This window comes from Phacochoerus africanus, chromosome 12 (genome assembly GCF_016906955.1).
Source record: "Phacochoerus africanus isolate WHEZ1 chromosome 12, ROS_Pafr_v1, whole genome shotgun sequence".
Taxonomy (NCBI): Eukaryota; Metazoa; Chordata; class Mammalia; order Artiodactyla; family Suidae; genus Phacochoerus; species Phacochoerus africanus.
The window spans coordinates 74,471,221-74,491,258 of record NC_062555.1 but is presented as its reverse complement, the minus strand read 5'-3'; the positions used below and the strand labels follow the sequence as shown (position 1 = coordinate 74,491,258).

General features: G+C 38.8%; 1 protein-coding gene across 15 annotated transcripts in view; it reads left to right on the top strand.

Moving 5' to 3' along the window:
- ZMYND11 (zinc finger MYND-type containing 11) overlaps positions 1–20,038 on the top strand; it is a 127,869-nt gene that overhangs the window by 45,775 nt on the left and 62,056 nt on the right. For 12 of the 15 annotated variants that reach the window (XM_047755555.1, XM_047755550.1, XM_047755558.1 and 9 more), the window contains exon 2: positions 8,065–8,199. In XM_047755555.1, coding sequence (XP_047611511.1) covers positions 8,084–8,199 — 116 coding nt within the window. In that variant the 5' untranslated portion in view covers positions 8,065–8,083. Of the gene's footprint in view, positions 1–8,062; positions 8,200–17,557; positions 17,576–20,038 lie in introns of those variants that run through there. The other 3 variants (XM_047755564.1, XM_047755559.1, XM_047755557.1) reach the window with 2 other exon arrangements.

Here is a 20,038-nt window from a genome sequence, read left to right as displayed (position 1 = left end):
TTGTAGGATAAAGTTAATATACAGAAGTCTTGATCACTTTACTATTTACCAGCAATGAACAAGTTGAATTTGAAATTTAGAACACACTACCATTTACATTAAAATCCAAAAATGAAGTGCTTAAGTATATGAGATCTGTGTGAGGAAAACAAGATGAACAAAAGTCAAACAACTAAAGAAGGGGAGCGAGAACTCTTGTCAACGGATAGGAAGACGAGTATTGTCAAGATGTCAGTTCTTCCCGACTCGATTTCTAGATTCAGTGCTATCCCAGTCAGAATCCCAGGAAATGGAGCTTTCTTAGGGCCCAGTGGGTTAAGGATCTGGCATTGTCACTCCCTGGCCCAGGAACTTCCACATGGTGTGGGGATGGCAAAAAATAAATAAGTAAATAAATAATAAAAAAATAAAATCCCAGGAAGTAATTTTGTGGACATTGATGATGAACTGATTCTAAAGTTTGTATGGAGAGGCAAAAGACCCAGGACAACCAGCTCAGTATTGGAGGAGAGGAGCAAAATCAGGGTTTGATACTACCCAACTTCAAGACTTATTATAAAGCTGCAGTAATGAAAACAGTGTGATATTGGTGAAATAATAGGCAAGTAGATCAATGGAAGAGAATAGAGAGCCCAGATATAGACCTACATTAATAGTTAGGTGACTTTTTTTGGTCATGTCTGTAGCATGTGGAAATTCCCAAGCCAGGGGTGGAACCTGTGCCACAGTAGCAAACCAAGCTGCTGCAGTGACAACACTGGATCCTTAACCCACTTTGCCGCAAGAGAGCTCAAATAGCTAGATTATCTTTGACAGAGGAACAAAGGTATTTCAGTGAAGCAAAGATAGTCCTTTCATCAAATGCTGCCAGAACAACTGGACAGCCACACATATAGAAAAATGAATCTAAGCACAGACCTTATACTCATTACCAAAATTAACTCAAAATGGGTCATGGATGTAAATGTAAAATGCAAAACTATAAAACTTCTAGAAGATGACATAGGAGGAAAACCTGGATGACCTTAGGTATGGTGATGACTTTTTAGATAAAACACCAAGACTCCACCCAAGAAATAATTGGTAAGCTGGACTTTGGACTTCTGGGAGTTCCTGTCATGGTGCAGCAGAAACGAATCTTACTAGGAACCATGAGGTTGCAGGTTTGATCCCTGGCCTCGGCTTAGTGGGTTAAGGATGTGAGCTGTGGTGTAGGTCGCAGATGCGACTGAGACCTGGTGTTGCTGTGGCGCAGGCTGGCAGCTGTAGCTCCAATTAGACCCCTAGCCTGGGAACCTCCACATGCCGCGAGTGTGGCCCTAAAAAGACAAGAGACAAAAAAAATAAGTAAGTAAAAACTTCTGGTTTGTGAAAGACAGTGTCATGAGACACCGAGAGGTCAAGCCACAGACTGATAGAAGTACACAAAACAATCTTAAAACTCCACATTAAGAAAGTGAACAAGCTGATTAAAAAATAAGCAAAAAACTTGAATTGACACCTCACCGAAGATGGCATACAGATGTAAAGTAAGCGTATGAAAAGGTGTTCAACATCATCTGTTATTAGAGAATTGGAACTTAAAACATTGATTTGCCACTGTATCTGCTAGAATGGCTAAGATCCCAAACCCTGACGCCACCAACTGCTGGGGAGGGTGCGGAGCACCAGGACGCTCACTCACTGCTGGCGGGGGCGCAGAGTGGTCCAGCCACTGCGGAGGAAAAGAGTTTGTCAGTGTCTTAATAAGTTAAACTAGTTATTATACTCTTAGCATACAGTTCAGTAGTTTGGACTGAACTGCAGTGGTAGTTACTTACTGACACACAGAAACCTACACAAGAATGTTTATAGCAGCTTTAGTCGTAATTGTCAAAATGGAGAAATAACCAAGATGTCCCTCAACATAAGTGGATAAATAAACGGATGGGATTCTAGACGATGGGACATTATTCAGCAATAGAGAGAAATGAGTTACCAAGCCTTGAAAGGGCATGGAGGAACCTTAAATCCACATTACTAAGTGAAAGAAGCTAATTTGAAAAGGCTGTGTCCTATATGATCCCAGCTGTATGACATTCTAGAAAAGGTAAAACAATGGAGAAGAGGGTTAATGGTTGCTAGGGATTGGAAGGAGAGGGAGAGGCGAGTAGGTGAAGCACAGATTTTTAGGACAGAGCAACTCTTCTGTATAATGTTTTAATGGTGGATACACATCTTTATGTGTGTGTGAAATACACCACTGGCAGTCAGCTCTGGGCTTCGGGTGAGAGTGGTGTGTCGGTGCAGGTTCCTTGACTGTAAGAAATGTGCCCCCTGGTTTGGGATGTTGACCATCAGGGAGGTTGTGGCAACATGAGAGGCTTTGTATTTTCTGCTACATTTTGTCATGAACCTAAAGCAGCCCTTAAAAATAAAGTTTATTAATAGTAATACTTAAAAAATTTATTCCAAGGTGGATTAAAAAATCAGTATTTCTAAAAAAATTATGAAAAAGAGGAAAAATAAGCTGAATATTTTTCTGGCTTAGTATGGAAGGACTTGTAATCATAAAGACAACGTAAGGGTCTAGCTAGATTTCAGTATAATTTCTCTTTGTTTTCTAAATGACAAAAGTATTTTATGACTAACTTGAATATGTAAAGAAATTAATATGTAAATGGGAAAATAGTATGAATAGACTATCAGTAAAAAATAACTTCAAATTGCTAATAAAGTTTGGGAAAATTTTAACCTAAACTAAATTACAAAGAAAAGCACATTATACAATGAGATTACTTTTTAAATTTTATGCAACATTTAATGTAAATACTCCAGAATTTGTATATATTTGTTAGATGACATAGTAATAAAACAAAAATTTGAATCCCCCAACCAGAAGTAAAAATCAGAACATATTTGATGCTGTGTATTCTCCCAGTGTGTTCCTTCTCAGCGCATTCTCTTTCCCCTGCCCTCAACTATCCCCTTGCTCACCCATCATGTTTACCTTCTCCTTGCAATAAAACGTTTTCAGAGTTTCCTGGTGGCCTAGTGGTTAAGGATTCAGCGTTGTCAGTGCTGTGGCTCAAGTTCAATCCCTGCCCTGGGAACCTCTGCCTGCAGGAGCAGCTTAAAAAAAAAAAAAGTTTTCCCAGTAATACTTTGGTTAATTTTGCTTATTTTTAAGTTTTTCCTGACTTTCTTTCTCTTTTATTCTTGTATTTTATTTTTTTCCTTTTTGTGGCATTTGTATGATAGAAAGCAAGGTACTTATGTAAATGGGATTGCATTGAATTGGATTTGTAGGGGTAGAGAATAACGGGATTGCCTGGGGCCTTGCCAGAGTTACTTGCACCAACTTTATGCCCATTTGAATAACGAGTGTCAAAACCCAGAAGATGTGGAGAAGTTGGAACCCTTGTGTGTCATTGGTGGGAACATACAATCATGCAGCTGCTGTGGAAAACAGTGTGATAGTCCCTCAAAAAATTAAAAGTAGAATTACCACATGATGCAGCAGTTCCTCTTCTGGGTATATGCCCAAAAGAATTGAAAGCAGAGTCTCAAAACATTTGTATACACATGTTTGTAGCAGAGTTACAAGAGCTAAAGCGGGTCCATATGCAGATGAATGGATAAGCAAAATGGGGTGTATGCATTCAATAGAATATTATTGTCATTTATTTTATGGCTGCACCCATGGCATATGGAAGTTCCCAGGCCAGTGATTGAATCCGAGCCACAGCTGAGACCTATGCTGTGCAATGCCAGATGCTTTAACCAGCTGTATGGAGCTGGGGAATCAAACCTGTGCTTCCACAGCGACACAAACCCCTGCAGTCGGATTCTTTTTTCTTTTTTCTTTTTTTGTCTTTTTTGCCATTTCTTGGGCCACTCCCGCGGCATATGGAGGTTCCCAGGCTAGGGGTCTAATTGGAGCTGTAGCCGCCAGCCTACGCCAGAGCCACAGCAACGCAGGATCCGAGCCACATCTGCGACCTACACCACAGCTCATGGCAATGCTGGATCGTTAACCCACTGAGCAAGGGCAGGGATCGAACCCACAACCTCATGGTTCCTAGTCGGATTTGTTAGCCACTGCGCCACGACGGGAACTCCTGCAGTTGGACTCTTAACCCATCGTGCCACAGTGGGAACTGCAGTGGAATATTATTCAACCTTAAAAAGGAAGAAGATTGTGCAGTATGCTACTACGTGGATGGATTTCATGGACCCTGCGCTCGGAGATGGACGAATACTGTGTGGTTCCTCCTCTTTGAGTCAGCACAGTCCTAAACCCAAAGCAGAGTCGTGGGAGCCAGGGGCTGGGGCTGGGGCTGGGGCTGGGGCTGTAGTGTTTGCCTGCTGTAGAATTCCATTTTAAAAAGGTGAAACGAATTGTGAGATGGATAGCCATGATGGTTGTGCAGCAGTGTGAACGTATTAAGACCCCAAACTGTACGCTTGAGCGTGGTTAAGATGGCAAATTTTAAGGGCATTGTATCACAATGAAGGAAAATGGAGATTTTACTGGGAAGTTTTGGTTTTATACGTTTGTTTTTTAAACTATAGGGCTCTGGAGAATCACTGCTCTAAGGAGCTTCTCTTCCTGAAGGGAGTCTGTCGTAGTCCTCAGATATGTTGGAGCTAAAAAACAATTGAGGACTGAATTCTACGTATCTGCTAGTTTTCTTGTCTTTCTTTTCGATGTCTTAATTTTTAATACAACTTAAAGGCTTACTCTGGGACTTTGTTGTTTATCGAACATAACTGGAAAGTTGAATTTTATGGTTCCACATCAAAAGTTTATCGTGTTTATAACCAGGTTGGGCACCTTGGGCAACAGATGAAAAATAAACTAGACACACCTTTTCTTACTTGAATTAATAAGTTCTTTTTAGGGATTTTAAGTTATCTGTACAAGGCAATAAATACATTTATAAGAGATGGATAAATACATTACAATTAAAATTCATAAGAGAATTGCGCTTGATTCTGGGGGAAGGGTTGGTTGGGAACATTTGCCTGATAGTAATTTCTAGAAAGAACAGAATTTTTTTAGTAATTAGTAAAGGTTCAGGGAGAGCATTCTAGGCAGAGAGAACTGCTTAAGCAAAGAGAGTTATAGACATACTTAGGAGTTTTGAGTAGTTCAGTTTAGTAGTAATACAATATACATTCAGGGTAGAATAGACTGAAAAGTTTGGTTTGGTCAGATAAATGAAGTCCTTAAATGATAAGCTTAGCTTCTGTCAGTACACAGAATCTAAGAATCTGATTTTTAAGATTATCTTTTTATTGATAAACACCTAAATTATTCTTCTTGTATCTAGCCACATTATTAATCATATTTACTAGATAATGGAAAGATTTTTGTCTGTTTACCTTATTATTATATTCCCAGAGCATAGAAGGATGCCTATCATACAACAGGCATGCCTGAAATGAATGACTTTAGGCTTCATAAGAAAGGAGAACTTCAGTGATTGTGCTTTAAAGAGATCTCGTTTTAATAGGTCAGATTGTTTGGGGTATTTTGATAACATGCCTCAAGCCTCACTGTATCTACCTGGCTTCAGTTTGCATCTTTGCCGTGCTTTCCTTGGGTTAATAACTGTGAGCATCTGCCTCGTGGTCTGCTTTTGTTAAAGGACGAATCTGTCTGTGTGACTTGGTTGGGTGGGTCTCAAAAACTTTGGCTTTACCTTTACCTCTGCTTTCCTGCAGTGTAGCATTGCTTAGTTCTTTACTCTTGATGTTAACAGTTTCTAGGAATTAAAGTGATGTCTGCTCCCAGTTTCTACTGTATTCTTCTGGTTGTTATGTTAATGGTTATATTTGCTATTAATTTTAGTATTTTTAAAAGCTTGGCTGTTACGTATTTTCTGTAGTTCTGGATAAATTGCTCTTTAATGTTACCTATATATATTTTGAAAACATCTTATAAGTTGAATTGTTTGTCAGCTGTACCTCCTTGTATTCCGTAGTGTTTGTCCCAGGGATTATAATATGCATCCTCAATTTACTCTACTTCATGTTGAATTAATATAATACATACCACTTCACATAAAATGTGAGAATTTACAATGACATAATTATTTACTGTTCTTTCCCTCCTCGGGGAAAATGTTATTGTCTGTTTTTACTTCTACATATGTTATAAACCTAATGATACCTAAGAATTATTTTTTATCTTTGCTTTAAACAGTTATCTTTTCAAGAAATTAAGAGCTTTTATTTGATATTTTCCCACATATTTTCCATTCTTCACTGCTACCCAAGAGAGAAGTGGTCTCTCTTGTCTGAATTCTCACAGCATAGGTTTGGACCATGTATATCTGTGTGACATAATTGCGAGGAGCAGTTCCGTGTATGTTACTTTGTTTCAAGGAACCAGAGTTTATACGTTTTAAAATACTTCATTGTGTTTAGAACATTGCCTTACACAAAACAGGCAACTATATTTTTTAAGCGTGTGAGAATGGCTGAAATTTTGTGTAACCGGACAGGTTTTATTGTTACAGTTCACTATTAGATATTACTTTCTAACATTTTATATTCTTACCAGTAAATTCCTTACCATAATGCTTTTAAGATTTGGAAAGTTGATACTTTCACACAGTGCACTTAAACTGAGAAGTTTCTATACATTTTAAAGTGGTTACTTTCTAAAACAGACACAATCATAAATTATTTAGAAAAGGTTTTAGTTTCATATTGAAGTTTATACTGAACCAACTAATTTTCCTTAAATTTTCTTTAAAACTTGAATGCTGGTGTTAGATTTTGATTCGGAATTGATTTTATAATTCCGAAAAACACCTTCTTGTTCTAGGACCCTGACTGATCCTGGACTCCCAGAAGTGAGTCTGTAGTTGAGCTTTGATGGCAGCTGCTAGCTGTATTTGGGTTTATTGGAGAGAAAAGGAGAACTGATGTAGCTATGAAAAGAAATGTAGAGGTGGAGAAAAAGATTTGTAAGGTTCTATTGGCCGGTCATGGAACACAGTGAAGTGCCAAGAATGTGTTTCTCTCACTTATTCTCTTCCCGTAAAAGATAAGAAAGGCCAGGTCAGGGTGATTTCAGCCCCCCAAAGTTCTGATGTTTGCCTTTTGCCTAAGGGCTCCAACATCAGTTTAGGGTCAGGTTCTCAGTGAACTAATGGGCCTCTCTGTGCCCAGTGGAGAGTCTAGGCGTGCAGCCTCTTTCTGCAATATCATCACTCATCAGACATTCAGGCTGCAAACCCATTTTCCCCAAGTCTTGCCAGAACACAGCTGGTGGCCATTTTCCACCATTTATTCAGAATATTGAGATTTGGGAGTTCCTGTTGTGGCTCAGAGGGTTAAGAACCCAACATAGTGTCTGTAAGGATGCGGGTTTGATCCTGGCCTTGCTCATTGGGTTAAGATCTCATGTTGCCACAAGCTGCAGCGTAGGTGGCAGATGCTGCTCAGATCCAACATTGCTGTGGCTGTAGGGTAAACCGGCAGCTGTAGCTCCAATTCGACCCCTAGCTGGGGCACCTCCATGTGCTGTAGGTGTGACCCTAAGAAGAAAAAGGAAAGAATATAGACATTTGAATAAATTAGAAATGATGTTTCCTAGTAACACAGTGAATGACCAGCAGCTAATCCAGGCATCTGGACATCTCTAACAATGTGGGTCCACTCTAGTATAGCAACCCCAGCCTTTCACACCTCAGCTAGTCTCTATTTTCTGTTTATGGTTTTTTGCTTTTTAAAGGAACTTTTTCATTATCAATATGTCTGTATTACATTGAAACGTGTAAACCACGAATATAATAAAGAATACATTCTAGATGTCTGCCTCGTTGGCATGTTGTTATAAGGTAGCCACTATTTTTCTTGGGAAGACCCATTTAACTGTTTGGTCTTACAGTGTCATTCTTTGTGAAGTAATGCAGTGAATATTTTTATAGAGTAATTGGTAATATGAATGCTAGAAAATAAAAACTTGGCCATATTATATATACTGAGGCTCTGATAGTGTTACTTAAATTGACGATAATTCACTTTGTAATCCTTGCTTTTCCCTTATGTTTTTGTATATTGCTACAGCTAAAGGAGTAAGCAGGTCATGGCACGCTTAACAAAAAGACGGCAGGCGGATACAAAAGCTATCCAGCATCTTTGGGCAGCCATTGAGATTATAAGAAATCAGAAGCAAATTGCCAACATTGACCGTATTACAAAGTAAGTAATTTTAAACAAAAAAATCTCTGTGAAATTTTATATGAGGCTTTGGAGGAAGGTCCCAAAATTATTTATTTATCGATTATGCTAATCAGTTTTTGGTACAAAGTAGCAGTCACTTTTTGCCTTGCCGGAGTAGGTTGTTAGGAAAACATACTGACACATACATGAGCAACTTGTATTGAGAGGTTGTATAAATGAATATTAGATGCACTGTTTTTAATAGTATACTAATAGGTTTTTAGTTACCAGAATTTTTTACCTCTTGAAAACAAGTTTTTATTTGTCTTTTATTAAAAAAGGCTTTCAGTTAATCACTTTTAGGTAAACGATCTAAAAGTCTGCTGTTGATCATTCATTTTAATATACAGTAGATAAAGTAAATACCTACCATGCAACACGATAGATCTAGTAACTCATATCTTACTGGTTTGTAGTGCACTAACACATAATTTTTAACAGTTCTATACTTCAGAAGTTATATTAAATAAACCTTCAGGCAGAAAGTTTTGTTTTTTTTTTCTGTTTTCCAATGCTATTTATCTTGAAAGTCTAAGATTCAGAATAGAAAAAATCAGACGACTCTATGAATACTCTGTTTACATGTTATATACTAATTACAAGGGAGTCTTCAAATAGAACTTGATTTTGTTTTGTTTCTCTGGTATTTTTAAAGGAATAAAGCTAAATTAATCTTTTTACACTGTTTGAATGATAGGTTTGGTAATTTAGATAGAATTTCTTTATACCTGTTCCTCCAATGCATTCTTTAGATGTGCCCATAAAACGGAAAACAGATGATTTACGAAAGCACATTAAGTGCTTATTTTTGTCCTTATTAATAAGTAACAAATTTAAGTACCATCTGTTTCTGTCCCTTGGTCATATTCTGGCAAAGAAGCTTATAAAGTTTACTTAAGAGGGAAAAGACAGGAGCAAGAGACATAATGCTATATATTGCTCTAACCCTGTATTTACCTTTGAATGGCTTAGAGTTGTGCGTGTGCAACTCCTAGCCCCTAAAGACAAGTGGAAGGGGAACGAATAGGTAATAGCTATGTGGGAAATAGGAATAAATTACTTTATGTATGTTGTAAAAACCTCAAAATGGTTGGTTTCTTTTTTTTTTTTTTTTTTTTTGTCTTTTTAGGGCCATACCCTCGGCACATGGGAATTCCTGGGCTAGAGGTCAGATCGGAGCTGCAGCTGCTGGCCTGTGCCACAACCACAGCAACACCAGATCTGAGCCGAGTCTGCCACCTACACCACAGCTCACGGCAACGTTGGATCTTTAACCCACTGATTGAGGCCAGGGATCGAACCCGTGTCCTCATGGATGCTGGTCAGGTTTGTTAACCACTCAGCCACAACGGGAACTCCTGGTTGGGATTTTTTTTTTAAAAAAGAAAAAGCATAGTTGAAGTATATCAAAAATTACCTATAGAAGAATACAGAAATATTATATTGTTCTTTGGATTTAATTTTTTAAAGTTGTTTAATTTTATCTGAACTAAAAATTACCTATAGAAGAATACAGAAATATTATATTGTTCTTTGGATTTAATTTTTTAAAGTTATTTAATTTTATCTGAACTAAGAAGGCTATTACTTCTTATTAGTCCATGGCATCTTTTTCTAAAAGTTCTAGAGACATTCTCTGGGGAGCTCTAGGGATCTCTCAGGTGGCAATGTACAGAGTTTGGCTGACAAGATTACCGTCTTTGGATGCCTGTCATGTGTGTGCACATGTGTACACTTGTTAAATTGTGAGGCTGCAGAGGCTGTTGACAGCCTTTCACACCTCTTCCTTTTGGACACAGAGGATTGTTTTTTGTTTTTTGGGGGTTTATTTATTTGTTTATTTTTGCTTTTTAGGGCCATACCTATGGCATATGAAAGTTCCCAGGCTAGGGGTCAAATTGGACCCACAACTGCCGGCCTACACCACAGCCACAGCAATGCAGGATCCGAGCCGCATCTGTGACCTACACCACAGCTCATGGCAACACTGGATGCTTAACCCACTGAGCAAGGCCAGGGATCGAACCTGCATCCTCATGGACACTAGTCAGATTTGTTTCCATTTGCGCCACGACGGGAAGTCCATGATGATTTGTTGATAAGCATTCTCTTTTCCTTTCCTCATCAGTACAACCTAAGGTTACCAAGGCTTATTTTCCTTCATGTTCATCACAGAACTTAAGATAAATATGAGTAAATTTGTTTACCTGCCAAATAGTCATTGTTTTATCAGTCTTACCCAGAGACGAAAAATAATAAGAAAATCAGAGAGTGTTGGAGTGGCTCCTGCTGTTCCTTCTATCTCTTCTCATCTGAGAGTAGGCCATCCTCCTTTTTATTTTTATTTTTTTTGTCTTTTTTCCTTTTCTAGGGCCACACCCACGGCATATGGAGGTTCCCAGGCTAGGGGGCGAATCGGAGCTGTAGCCACCGGCCTATGCCAGAGCCACAGCAACGCCAGATCTGAGCCAAGTCTGTGACCTACACCACAGCTCACAGCAACGCCAGATCCTTAACCCACTGAATGAGGCCAGGGATCGAACCCGCAACCTCATGGTTCCTAGTTGGATTCGCTAACCACTGTGCCACAACAGGAACTCCCCTCCTTTTTATTATGGGGGTGCATTCATAGCATCTTATACGTCTTTCCTAACACTAGTCATAGGTGTACTTACTTCCATGCCAGTCCCTCAGCCACAGAAAGGAGCTGTCTAGATAATTGCCTAGCCCGGTGCCTTGGCTTCTGAGCAGTGTTAATTTCCTTGCTCATAACCCTTGCCAAGTAAGTTAGGAAGAAGCATTGGACCAAGACAGGAGGTCAGGTCTTTTGCTGTAAAGCCTAATAATCTTATTCTGTATTCTAAGTAGGTAAATGCTTTTTAAGTCTTAAATTAATTTAAAATCAAGGTGCTCTGGTTAGTTATAGCCAAGTTTGAACATAGAGGTACCTTTCAGTCTTTCCAAATATCTGAAATTACTGAAGCCTTTAGTAGAGTTATTGTAAAGAATATATATTAGTCATTAAGTTTCACTCTCTATTTGACTGGTGAGTGACTCCATTATAAAAACAAAAGCTGTACAACTTTCATACATTTCAAAGTTTTGGCCTTTAAGGTCATGGTGGTTTATATTTTGAAGCTTGATACATCCTAAACACTGTAGTTTACTTCTGTATAATGACTTAGCTCTGCTTGTTTTTATTTGAAATGTCTTTTAAGTCATTTTTAACATAGAGGTTTCTCCTACATCGTTTTTGTTGTTTTCCTTTGCAATTTATTTATTGAAGGAACTGGTTTATTTTCTCCCTCTTTTCCCGTAGTCTGCCCTTGCTAATTGCATCCCTGTGGTACCCTTTAACCTGCTGAATGGTACCCATTCCTCTGCATCTCATGGAAATTAATAATTGATCTTAGAGGCTTCTTCATAGGTGGGTGATGTGTTCTGCCCTCAGCAGCCGTCATGTCTGCTGCTTTTCATCTGGCAAGATTAATGCTAAGCCTGGTGCACAGAGGCTAGATCCAGTACTTCATTAGGGATTGCAAAATAGTGATAAACTAATTTTACCATTTCTGTTTTAGCTAGACTGCTACTTCTAGAAGGACACAAACTTCCCATCACTTACATATGTGGTATGGTTCATATTGGAAAGGTGGAATAACTGATTCTTTTATTTACCAATTTTCATAATGGCATCCTCTCATGGTAACCCGTTCGTGTGTGTGTGTGTGTGGTGGGGGAGGGTGTTTGTGTGTGTTTGTCATTTGGAATAGATGTGTTTGAATACATTTGATGTATTTCAGACCATTCCTTACATAATCCCTATTGATGCTTAAGTTTTCCCTTCTTTGACCAGTTAGAGCCTCTTCATGTTGGTTCCTGAAGTTGCTCTCTGCTTTCCATTATGACAGGATTTTTTTAGGCTCATTTAGGATACATCCTGCCCCAGGCTTGGAATCACTGATTTATCCAAAGGACTGTGGTTTCTCCCAGTTAGGAACTGCTTCAAGAGCATTTTTAGACCCTTAGTGCGCTGATTGCTGCCAGGTCGGTCTCTTTTTAGGCCTTTTGGTTAACAGGAAATACATACAATCGTAAAAGAGAGACCGCGTCATGAATTCATACTGATATTTTCCCCTTGAATTTATGGCTACTGGTTTTTACTGAACTATCTAAAATCTATATCTCCTTTCTTATACAGTAAGAGTCATGGTTTTTAAGGACATCATGAATGATAACATTTTATTTTATTTTATTTGAGATGAATATTATGTATTTATGCGTATCCACAACAATTAGGGAATTTTTCGTTAATTTTACAAAAGCAGATTATGGAACTAGATATATAGAATGATCTTATTTAAAGAAATTTGATTATAATTAATGACAACATTTTAGAATATCATGCAACACTGTATACCAAGCCATCTGAGAATAACAGCACCAACACTGTAATAATTTGTTTCATAGAAACCATATAAATTGTTTCATCTGCTTTTAAGCAGTTGTATTGATTCTAAACTGTCAGAGAATATAGCTATTACATATTACACTTTCTTTCTTACAACTGCCATTTATTCCTACTTCTCCAAATAAATGTTTATTTTTCTGCTTACCTATGCCTAAAGTTCATTTTCTAGTAGATTCTTTTTAAAAACTTTTTCTCCCCTGCACCCCTCCAATTTTATTGAGATACAGTTGACATACAACACTGTATATAATAAATTCATAATAAACACAGTAAATTTAGTTAACATTCATCACCTCACATAGTTAGGACATTTTTTTCTGGTGAAGAAAACTTTTAAGACTTACTCTCTCAACACTTTTATGTTGTTAGCGGTAGTCGCCGTACCGTACTTTATATCCCTGGAACTTACTGACTTACTGGAAGTTTGTGCCTTTGGGCCGCCTTCACTCATTTTGCCCACCCCCAGCCCTGCCTCTGCCAACCGCCAGTGTGTTCTCTGCATCTGTGAGCTTAGGTTTTGGTTTTGTTGTTGTTTTTAGAGAATCTACATACACGTGAGATTGTATAGATTATACAGTATTGGTCTTTGACTTAATTCACTTAGCATAATGGCCCCTAGGTCTGGCCACATTGTTACAAAATGATAGGCTCTCCATTTTGATGGCTGAAGGGTATCCCGTTGTAAAGGTATACACCAGATTTTCTTTATCCACTGGTTTACTGATAGACACTTAGGTTGTTTCCTTGTCTTGGCTTGTAAATAATGCTGCTGTGAACAGGGGGGAGGGGTGCAGATATCTTTTTAAGACAGTGATTTCATTTTCTTTGGATAAACACTGAGTAGAATTGGTGGATTGTATGGTAATTCTGTTTTTAGTTTTTTTGAGGAAGCCAAGCCTCGTACTCTTTACCATAGTGGCAGAACCATCTGGGAGACTTCCTGGGAACAAATTTTCGAATTCCTGCATATTAGTAACAATTGGTCTGCAGTCTTTTTACTTGAAAGTCAGTTTGGTGGGATATAAAATCCTTAGCTTTTACTTTCTTTGTTTGAGGTTCTTATATGTGTTGTATATTCTGGCTTAAGGCATTGCTGACAAAAATCTGATAACTGATTTTCTGTTGTGACTTTGTCTTTTGCCTAGAATCACAAATTTTTTTTTCTTTAAAGTCTTAGTAATTTGACTGTATGTCTCAATGTTGATCATTCTAGGTTTTTCTTTTTTGTCTTTTGTCTTTTTAAGACTGCACCCACGGCACATGGAGGTTCCCAGGCTAGGGGTTTAATTGGAGCTATAGCTGCCAGGCTGCACTACAGCCACGGCAATGCCTGATCCAAGCCACGTCTGCGACCTAAACATAGCTCACGGCAACACCGGATCCTCAACCCATTTTGATCCCCAGAGATCAAACCCACAACGTCATGGTTCCTGGTCAGATTTGTTTCCTCGGCACCAAGACGGGAACTCCCATTCTAGGTTTTTCTTGGGTACACAGTAGCCCTTTAATATAAATTTTGAAATGTTGAAATTTTTACTTTAAAAATTATACAACTGGCCCTTCCACAACATGGGTTGAACTGCACACGTCCACTTTTGTGTGGGTTTCTTTCCTTAAACCTGTGGTATAAGACTGCATGGTCCACGGCTGGATGCACATGTGGAACCAGAGACGCAGAGGGCCGACTGTAAAGACAGGTACAGACTTTTGACTGTGTGGGGTGGGGAGGGCGCCTCTAACCTTTGTGTTGTTCAAGTGTCACTTGTATGTGTATCATTTATGTATTATTGTTACCTTGTATAGGTGGTTATTATTTTGCTATTTATTGGGGCCTTCTCTCTCTCCCTTTTTTTTTTTTGTCTTTTTGCCTTTTCTAGGGCCGCTCCCATGGCATGTGGAGGTTCCCAGGCTAGGGGTCTAATCGGAGCTGTAGCCGCCGGCCTACACCACAGCCACAGCAATGCAGGATCCGAGCCGCATCTGCGACCTATACCACAGCTCACGGCAACGCCAACACCGGATGCTTAACCCGCTGAGCGAGGCCAGGGATCGAATCCGCAACCTCATGGTTCCTAGTTGGATTCATTAACCACTGCGCCACGACGGGCGCTCCAGATTGGGGCCTTCTCTTATACTGTGTTGGTTTACTTTCCTACCGTCTGTATTTGACATTTTCAGTTTGGGCAGTTACGAATAAAGCAGCTATATGTTTTTGGTTTGTAACGTTTCCTTTCTTTACAACTTCTGTTTATGACGTTTTCTGCTGTATTCTTGTGTGCCTTCTTAGTTTACACTTTACTTCTTTTGCATGTACTTCTCATCTGTGTTTGTAGGCGTGTCTCCTGGGCCTGCTTTCGTATTAAGAATGTTCTGTTCCTTCAGCCACGGCCCTTTTACATTGGCCATTTTGATGTGAAAATCAGTTTTCCAGAATTTGTACCGGAGAAAAGTGGTTGAGAGTGGTTTTTCTACATATGGCTCTAAACCTCCTTATGTCATTGTTACGAAGTGCCAAAAATATGGTCTCGTATTTCTCATGGTTTCTTGATTTTTCTTCACCTTTTTGCAGAAGAGTTTCCTTTGTACCCAGTGTCCTCACACTGGGGATCTTTATGACCTGACCTCAGTTTTAAATGCTTCTGTTACTAGCAATTCCTCCACACTCTGGGGCTCTGTACTGGCAGGGGGCTTTTGACTGTTCATGGTGCTCATTATACTCCAGCCCCTGAAGATTTTACCATGAATTCATGCATTACCATCAGTTACCTGAAATAGGAGTGTGTAAAACCCTGTCCAGCTTGAACTGCTGCTCTCAAATTGGCCCGCGTTGCTTTCCAGTGACTACCTGTTGGTTATTTTATCCTTCTATGCTCAGTTCCAGTAGGTGGTCTGCTGTTTCCTATACAGGTTTCCGTACCAGTTGGGATTGTAGCTCTTGGAGATTTCTCCTCACCTGCTCAGATTTGGGGATTCATGGGGATTCTCATCACTTAATTTTGTTGTTTATGTTATCCAAGGATGGGGTTGTCTGATTTTTTGCTAACTTGTCTGGTAACTTTGTCTAGGAGTTTTGGAGACATTAAAAACCATGCTATTTCCATTGTCTTCCCAGCTCACAGCAGTCTTTCATTTTTCTTAAAAAAAAAAAATTTACTTAAAGACACTAGATATTTTCTGAAGTCCTAAAGCAGAGATAAAAACAATACAAATTGCTTCTAGCAGAGGCCAGTCCAAGGAACATTCTTCACATTTGTATGTAACACTAGACAAATCAGAATCTACAGCAGTATCATCCTCAGAGGGTCATTAAAATATTAAGATTTGTGTTGAAATTTAAGAAGAAATTTCGTGAGTAGCTGTCTCAGATCCTCAAAGTTAATCAGATAAGTAGGGACAACAGTATCTATAATAAAATAGATTTTTTTCTATGTTGCAAATGTTTCTGTCACCCAGTCTGCTCATTCATAGCAGTAGCTTCCTATTGGTTGTCATTGCAGCGTCCTCAGAAAGAGTCCTAAGTCTTTTTTTTACCACTTTCTTTTAATTTTCTCTTTTTTTCCTTATTAACTGCTAATGTTCTATCAAGGAGTAGAAAGAGCACTATAAAATAGAGAATCACTGTTGAGATTTATTGAATATTCCAAGTATTTATAAAATATAACCACGGGAAACTAACAAGTTCTATTATTTGAGGATGGAAAGTATTTTTACAAAAAGATTCAGTCTGAAATCAGAATACATATATAGAATGAAGTTTGATTTTTTTTTTTTTTTGGTTAACCTGTGCCTCTGATTTAAAAGCTCATGTTTATTAGTTTGATTTAATGATGATATAAAATTCCATACATGACCTCAATTGGGTGCTAAATAAGCATGAATAAATTTTGGCCTCTCAATAAAACATTTTACATTTTTAGAAATTGAAGGAAGTTTTGTGATGTTTAATCACCATAAAGTGGAAACAAGTAAGTCATTTTATCATAGAAAAGAAAATACATTAGTTTAGCTGAAGATAAGCATAGGCAAGAGTAGCTTGTCTTTTAGATTAAAAGTCTATAAATGCTAAATTATAAGTTGCACATATGAACTCATCAATTTTATGAAATTTGGATAGGTATCATGAAATTAAAGCTTTGAAATATTTGATTACTTAGCATTTGTGTAAAACATTTGTAACATATTTTTATGTTTAAAATCATGCTGTTAGCCTTTATTTTACAGCTTTTAAATCAAAAAGCAAAGAGATGAATCATATGACAACAGAATCAAAAATGAAATTTAAACTTTGAGTCGCTAGAATTCCCAATATGATTCGTAATTCATTGTCAAGTTAATTTTCTAAATGTCACCTATATTTTAATATCCAAAAACATAAGTTGCGTGTGTCATCTTTTTCTTCTTTAATCCAAACAAACTATTCACACCTGATTTGGATAATTATAATATAGCATTAGAATTTCTTGAGTATTATAAGTAGTAGTTGAAAGATCATTTAAAGACATTTTTGAAATAAATATAGATTTTATATTAGTCTCTGCCAGCATTATTGGCATCATTGGGAGAGGTAAAATTGTTTTTTGTTGACTGCTGGAGAAAGCAACTGAAACTTTTGTTTCCTTCCTATCTTGAGTAACTGTGATTCCGAGTTTCTAGAGGTGACCACATTTATGGCCAGCATGATTAGACTGACATTGGATTGGTTGACTTAGTCCCGTTCAAGTTAATGTTTCAGATTAGGGCATCAATTAATTACGTGTATTGCTTACTTTAGGGTCAAACCCCAGTTAGAAAATGTGACCTCTGACCTCTTGTGGCATGTTTGGCATTGAAATTTCTGAGTTCTCCTGGAGTTCTTCCTGTCACTACAGACAGACATAAGCCCAAACTGTAAGTCCTCTTCGTGCTTAGGTTGCCTTTGAAGTTGAAACTAGGTACACATTATTTATTTATTTATTACATCAATTTTATGAAACCTATGATTTCTAGTAACTATTTTAAGCTCTCTGCCACTTTCTATTCCCTCAGTAGATTTATTTTTTTTAATTTTTTTTTTGTCTTTTGTCTTTTTAGGGTTGCACCTACAGCATATGGAGGTTCACAGGCTAGGGGTCTGATTGGAGCTGAAGCCAGCGGCCTGCCGCACAGCCACAGCAGTGTGAGATCTGAGCTGTGTCTGTGACCTACACCACAGCTCACGGCAACGCTGGGTCCTTAACCCACTGAGCAAGGCCAGGGATCGAACCCACGTCCTCATGGATGCTAGTTGGCTTCACTAACCACTGAGCCATGACAGGAACTCCTCCCTCATTAGATGTACTGTAAGATAGGAAAAGGGCCATTGCCCAGGTTGCTTCCTTGGAAGTAATATTAGTTGAAAAATAAAATCTACCAGAAAATGTGATCGAGCATGTGAACTCCCAAGAATTCTTCACAGAGTTAGTAACTGCGTTCTCGTTCCAGTCAGCATTGATCTGTTTTCTCTTACGTATCTTCATGTGGTAGCAGATGGGGAAGTACAGCTTGCCGCTGTTGCCATTGTTATTTTAGCTGCTGTAACGACAGTGTACGGAAGAAGTGACCGATGCTGAAGAGCCGTAGTTCCTCAGTGAGTTTCTTCCACTGTGCCACATGCTTACGGCACTCACCTTGGTTGAATTGCTGTCTAGCTGTTTTCATATTATTTGACATTTCTCTGTAGGTCTCTGACAGAAGCATATAGACAAGATGCAGAAAAGTGTAAATAACCATTAAAGCATGAACTAGTAGTACCAAGCAATAGGGGAGGTGTGACAGATAGAATACAACTCAGCCCCATGTCAGTGGAATGTTCTAATTAATAATATGATAGGCCTTATTTCAGGTGGGGGCTACTGGGGGAGTTCGGCAGGGCATGGAATTAGATTTTGGAAGTTGGATGGGGTTTGGTGAGGCAGGCAGGAGAGTCAAAGCAGAGGAACTGTAGAGTTTGGGTGAAACAGAATGAAAAGGCAGAGAGGCCCAGACTGGGCGTAATGCCAGCATTGAGATTTTTATCCTGTGGCTGGAGGGAAATGGTGCATGTGTTTGGAGTATCCTGGAGTGGATAGATTGAATCGTCCTCTTAAACGTCTGCTCTCCCTACCTGGTCTGGGTTTTAGCCCATGGAATTTTCAGCCTGTGCAGTGGTAGCAGGCTCCTAATTGGGCTTCTGGCGTCCTGGACTTAACTAGCCTGTTTCTTCCCACCATTGGTGTCAGAGATGTTTTTCCAAAACACCATCTTATCACGTGCTCCAGGACTGAAAGCCTTCTTCTGTTGCCCATGCTTTCCAAGTTCTTGTGCAGGATGTCAGTACCTCGGCCTTCCTCGTTTGCATCACCTCCTGCTGCTTCCTGCTCAGAACGGCCTGCACTCCAAATGCACTGGGCTCTCAAGGGCTTCAGACCTGCTCTGCTCCACACTGCCTGGGATGCTGATCCTCTTGGACTTGTCTACCAGACAGCCTCCTTTCTCAGGTCACATCTCCTACGAAGTCATTTTTGACATTTTTAAGTTGACCTGAGCTTCACATTTTATCAGGTTTTTTTTTTTTTTTTTTTTAGATTTTAGGTCTACTTATGTTCTTCGTGATTTCCCCATTCATTGTGCATAAAGTACAAATACTTGAACAAGGTGTTTGTGCTGAGCCCTTCAACATCAGACCCCAGTTTTTTCCTTCGTGTCCTACCTCTCCCCACTCAGAGTCCATCTGATGAGGCTGTTCTCAGTTGCTTCAGAGATCTATTATTTTCATTCTTCACTTTGTATTTTTTCCTCATTAATGGACAAGACATCCCCTTTCTTTTAAGATCCAACTCAAATATGATTTCCTTTGAGCCCAGTACCCTTATTCCTTGCTCACACAGTAATATGTATAAAACTGTGTTTTATTATTTGTCGCAGCCTCTTACGATCTTTAAAAAATTTTTCTGCTTCCTTTGCTGATGGTGAGCAGCTCAAGGGTAGGGCATGTTATCTGTCCTACCTTGGGATCTTAGCTTGAAGCTTAGTAGCTGGGACAAGGCACTGAGAAAAGGTTTCTTAATTACAGTAAATACTCAGTTGCATCAACTGAAGAGGTAGTTTCAAAGAGGACTGTAGTAATTGAGAATACTGGACAGTCTCCAGCTTCGCTCTAGGTGTAGAACCTCCGATCACAACCGAGTCTCTTGGTTTTACCATCCGTCTCCTGGTCAGTTTGAACTAAAGTTGTTTTCTTCTTGGCCCTGTGATGTCAAAAACTCTGCTTAGCTTTTGAGACTCTCTAATTTGCCTCTTCAGAACTGGCAGATGCTCCTAAATTAAATGAATTATTTTTTAGTATTTGTTTTG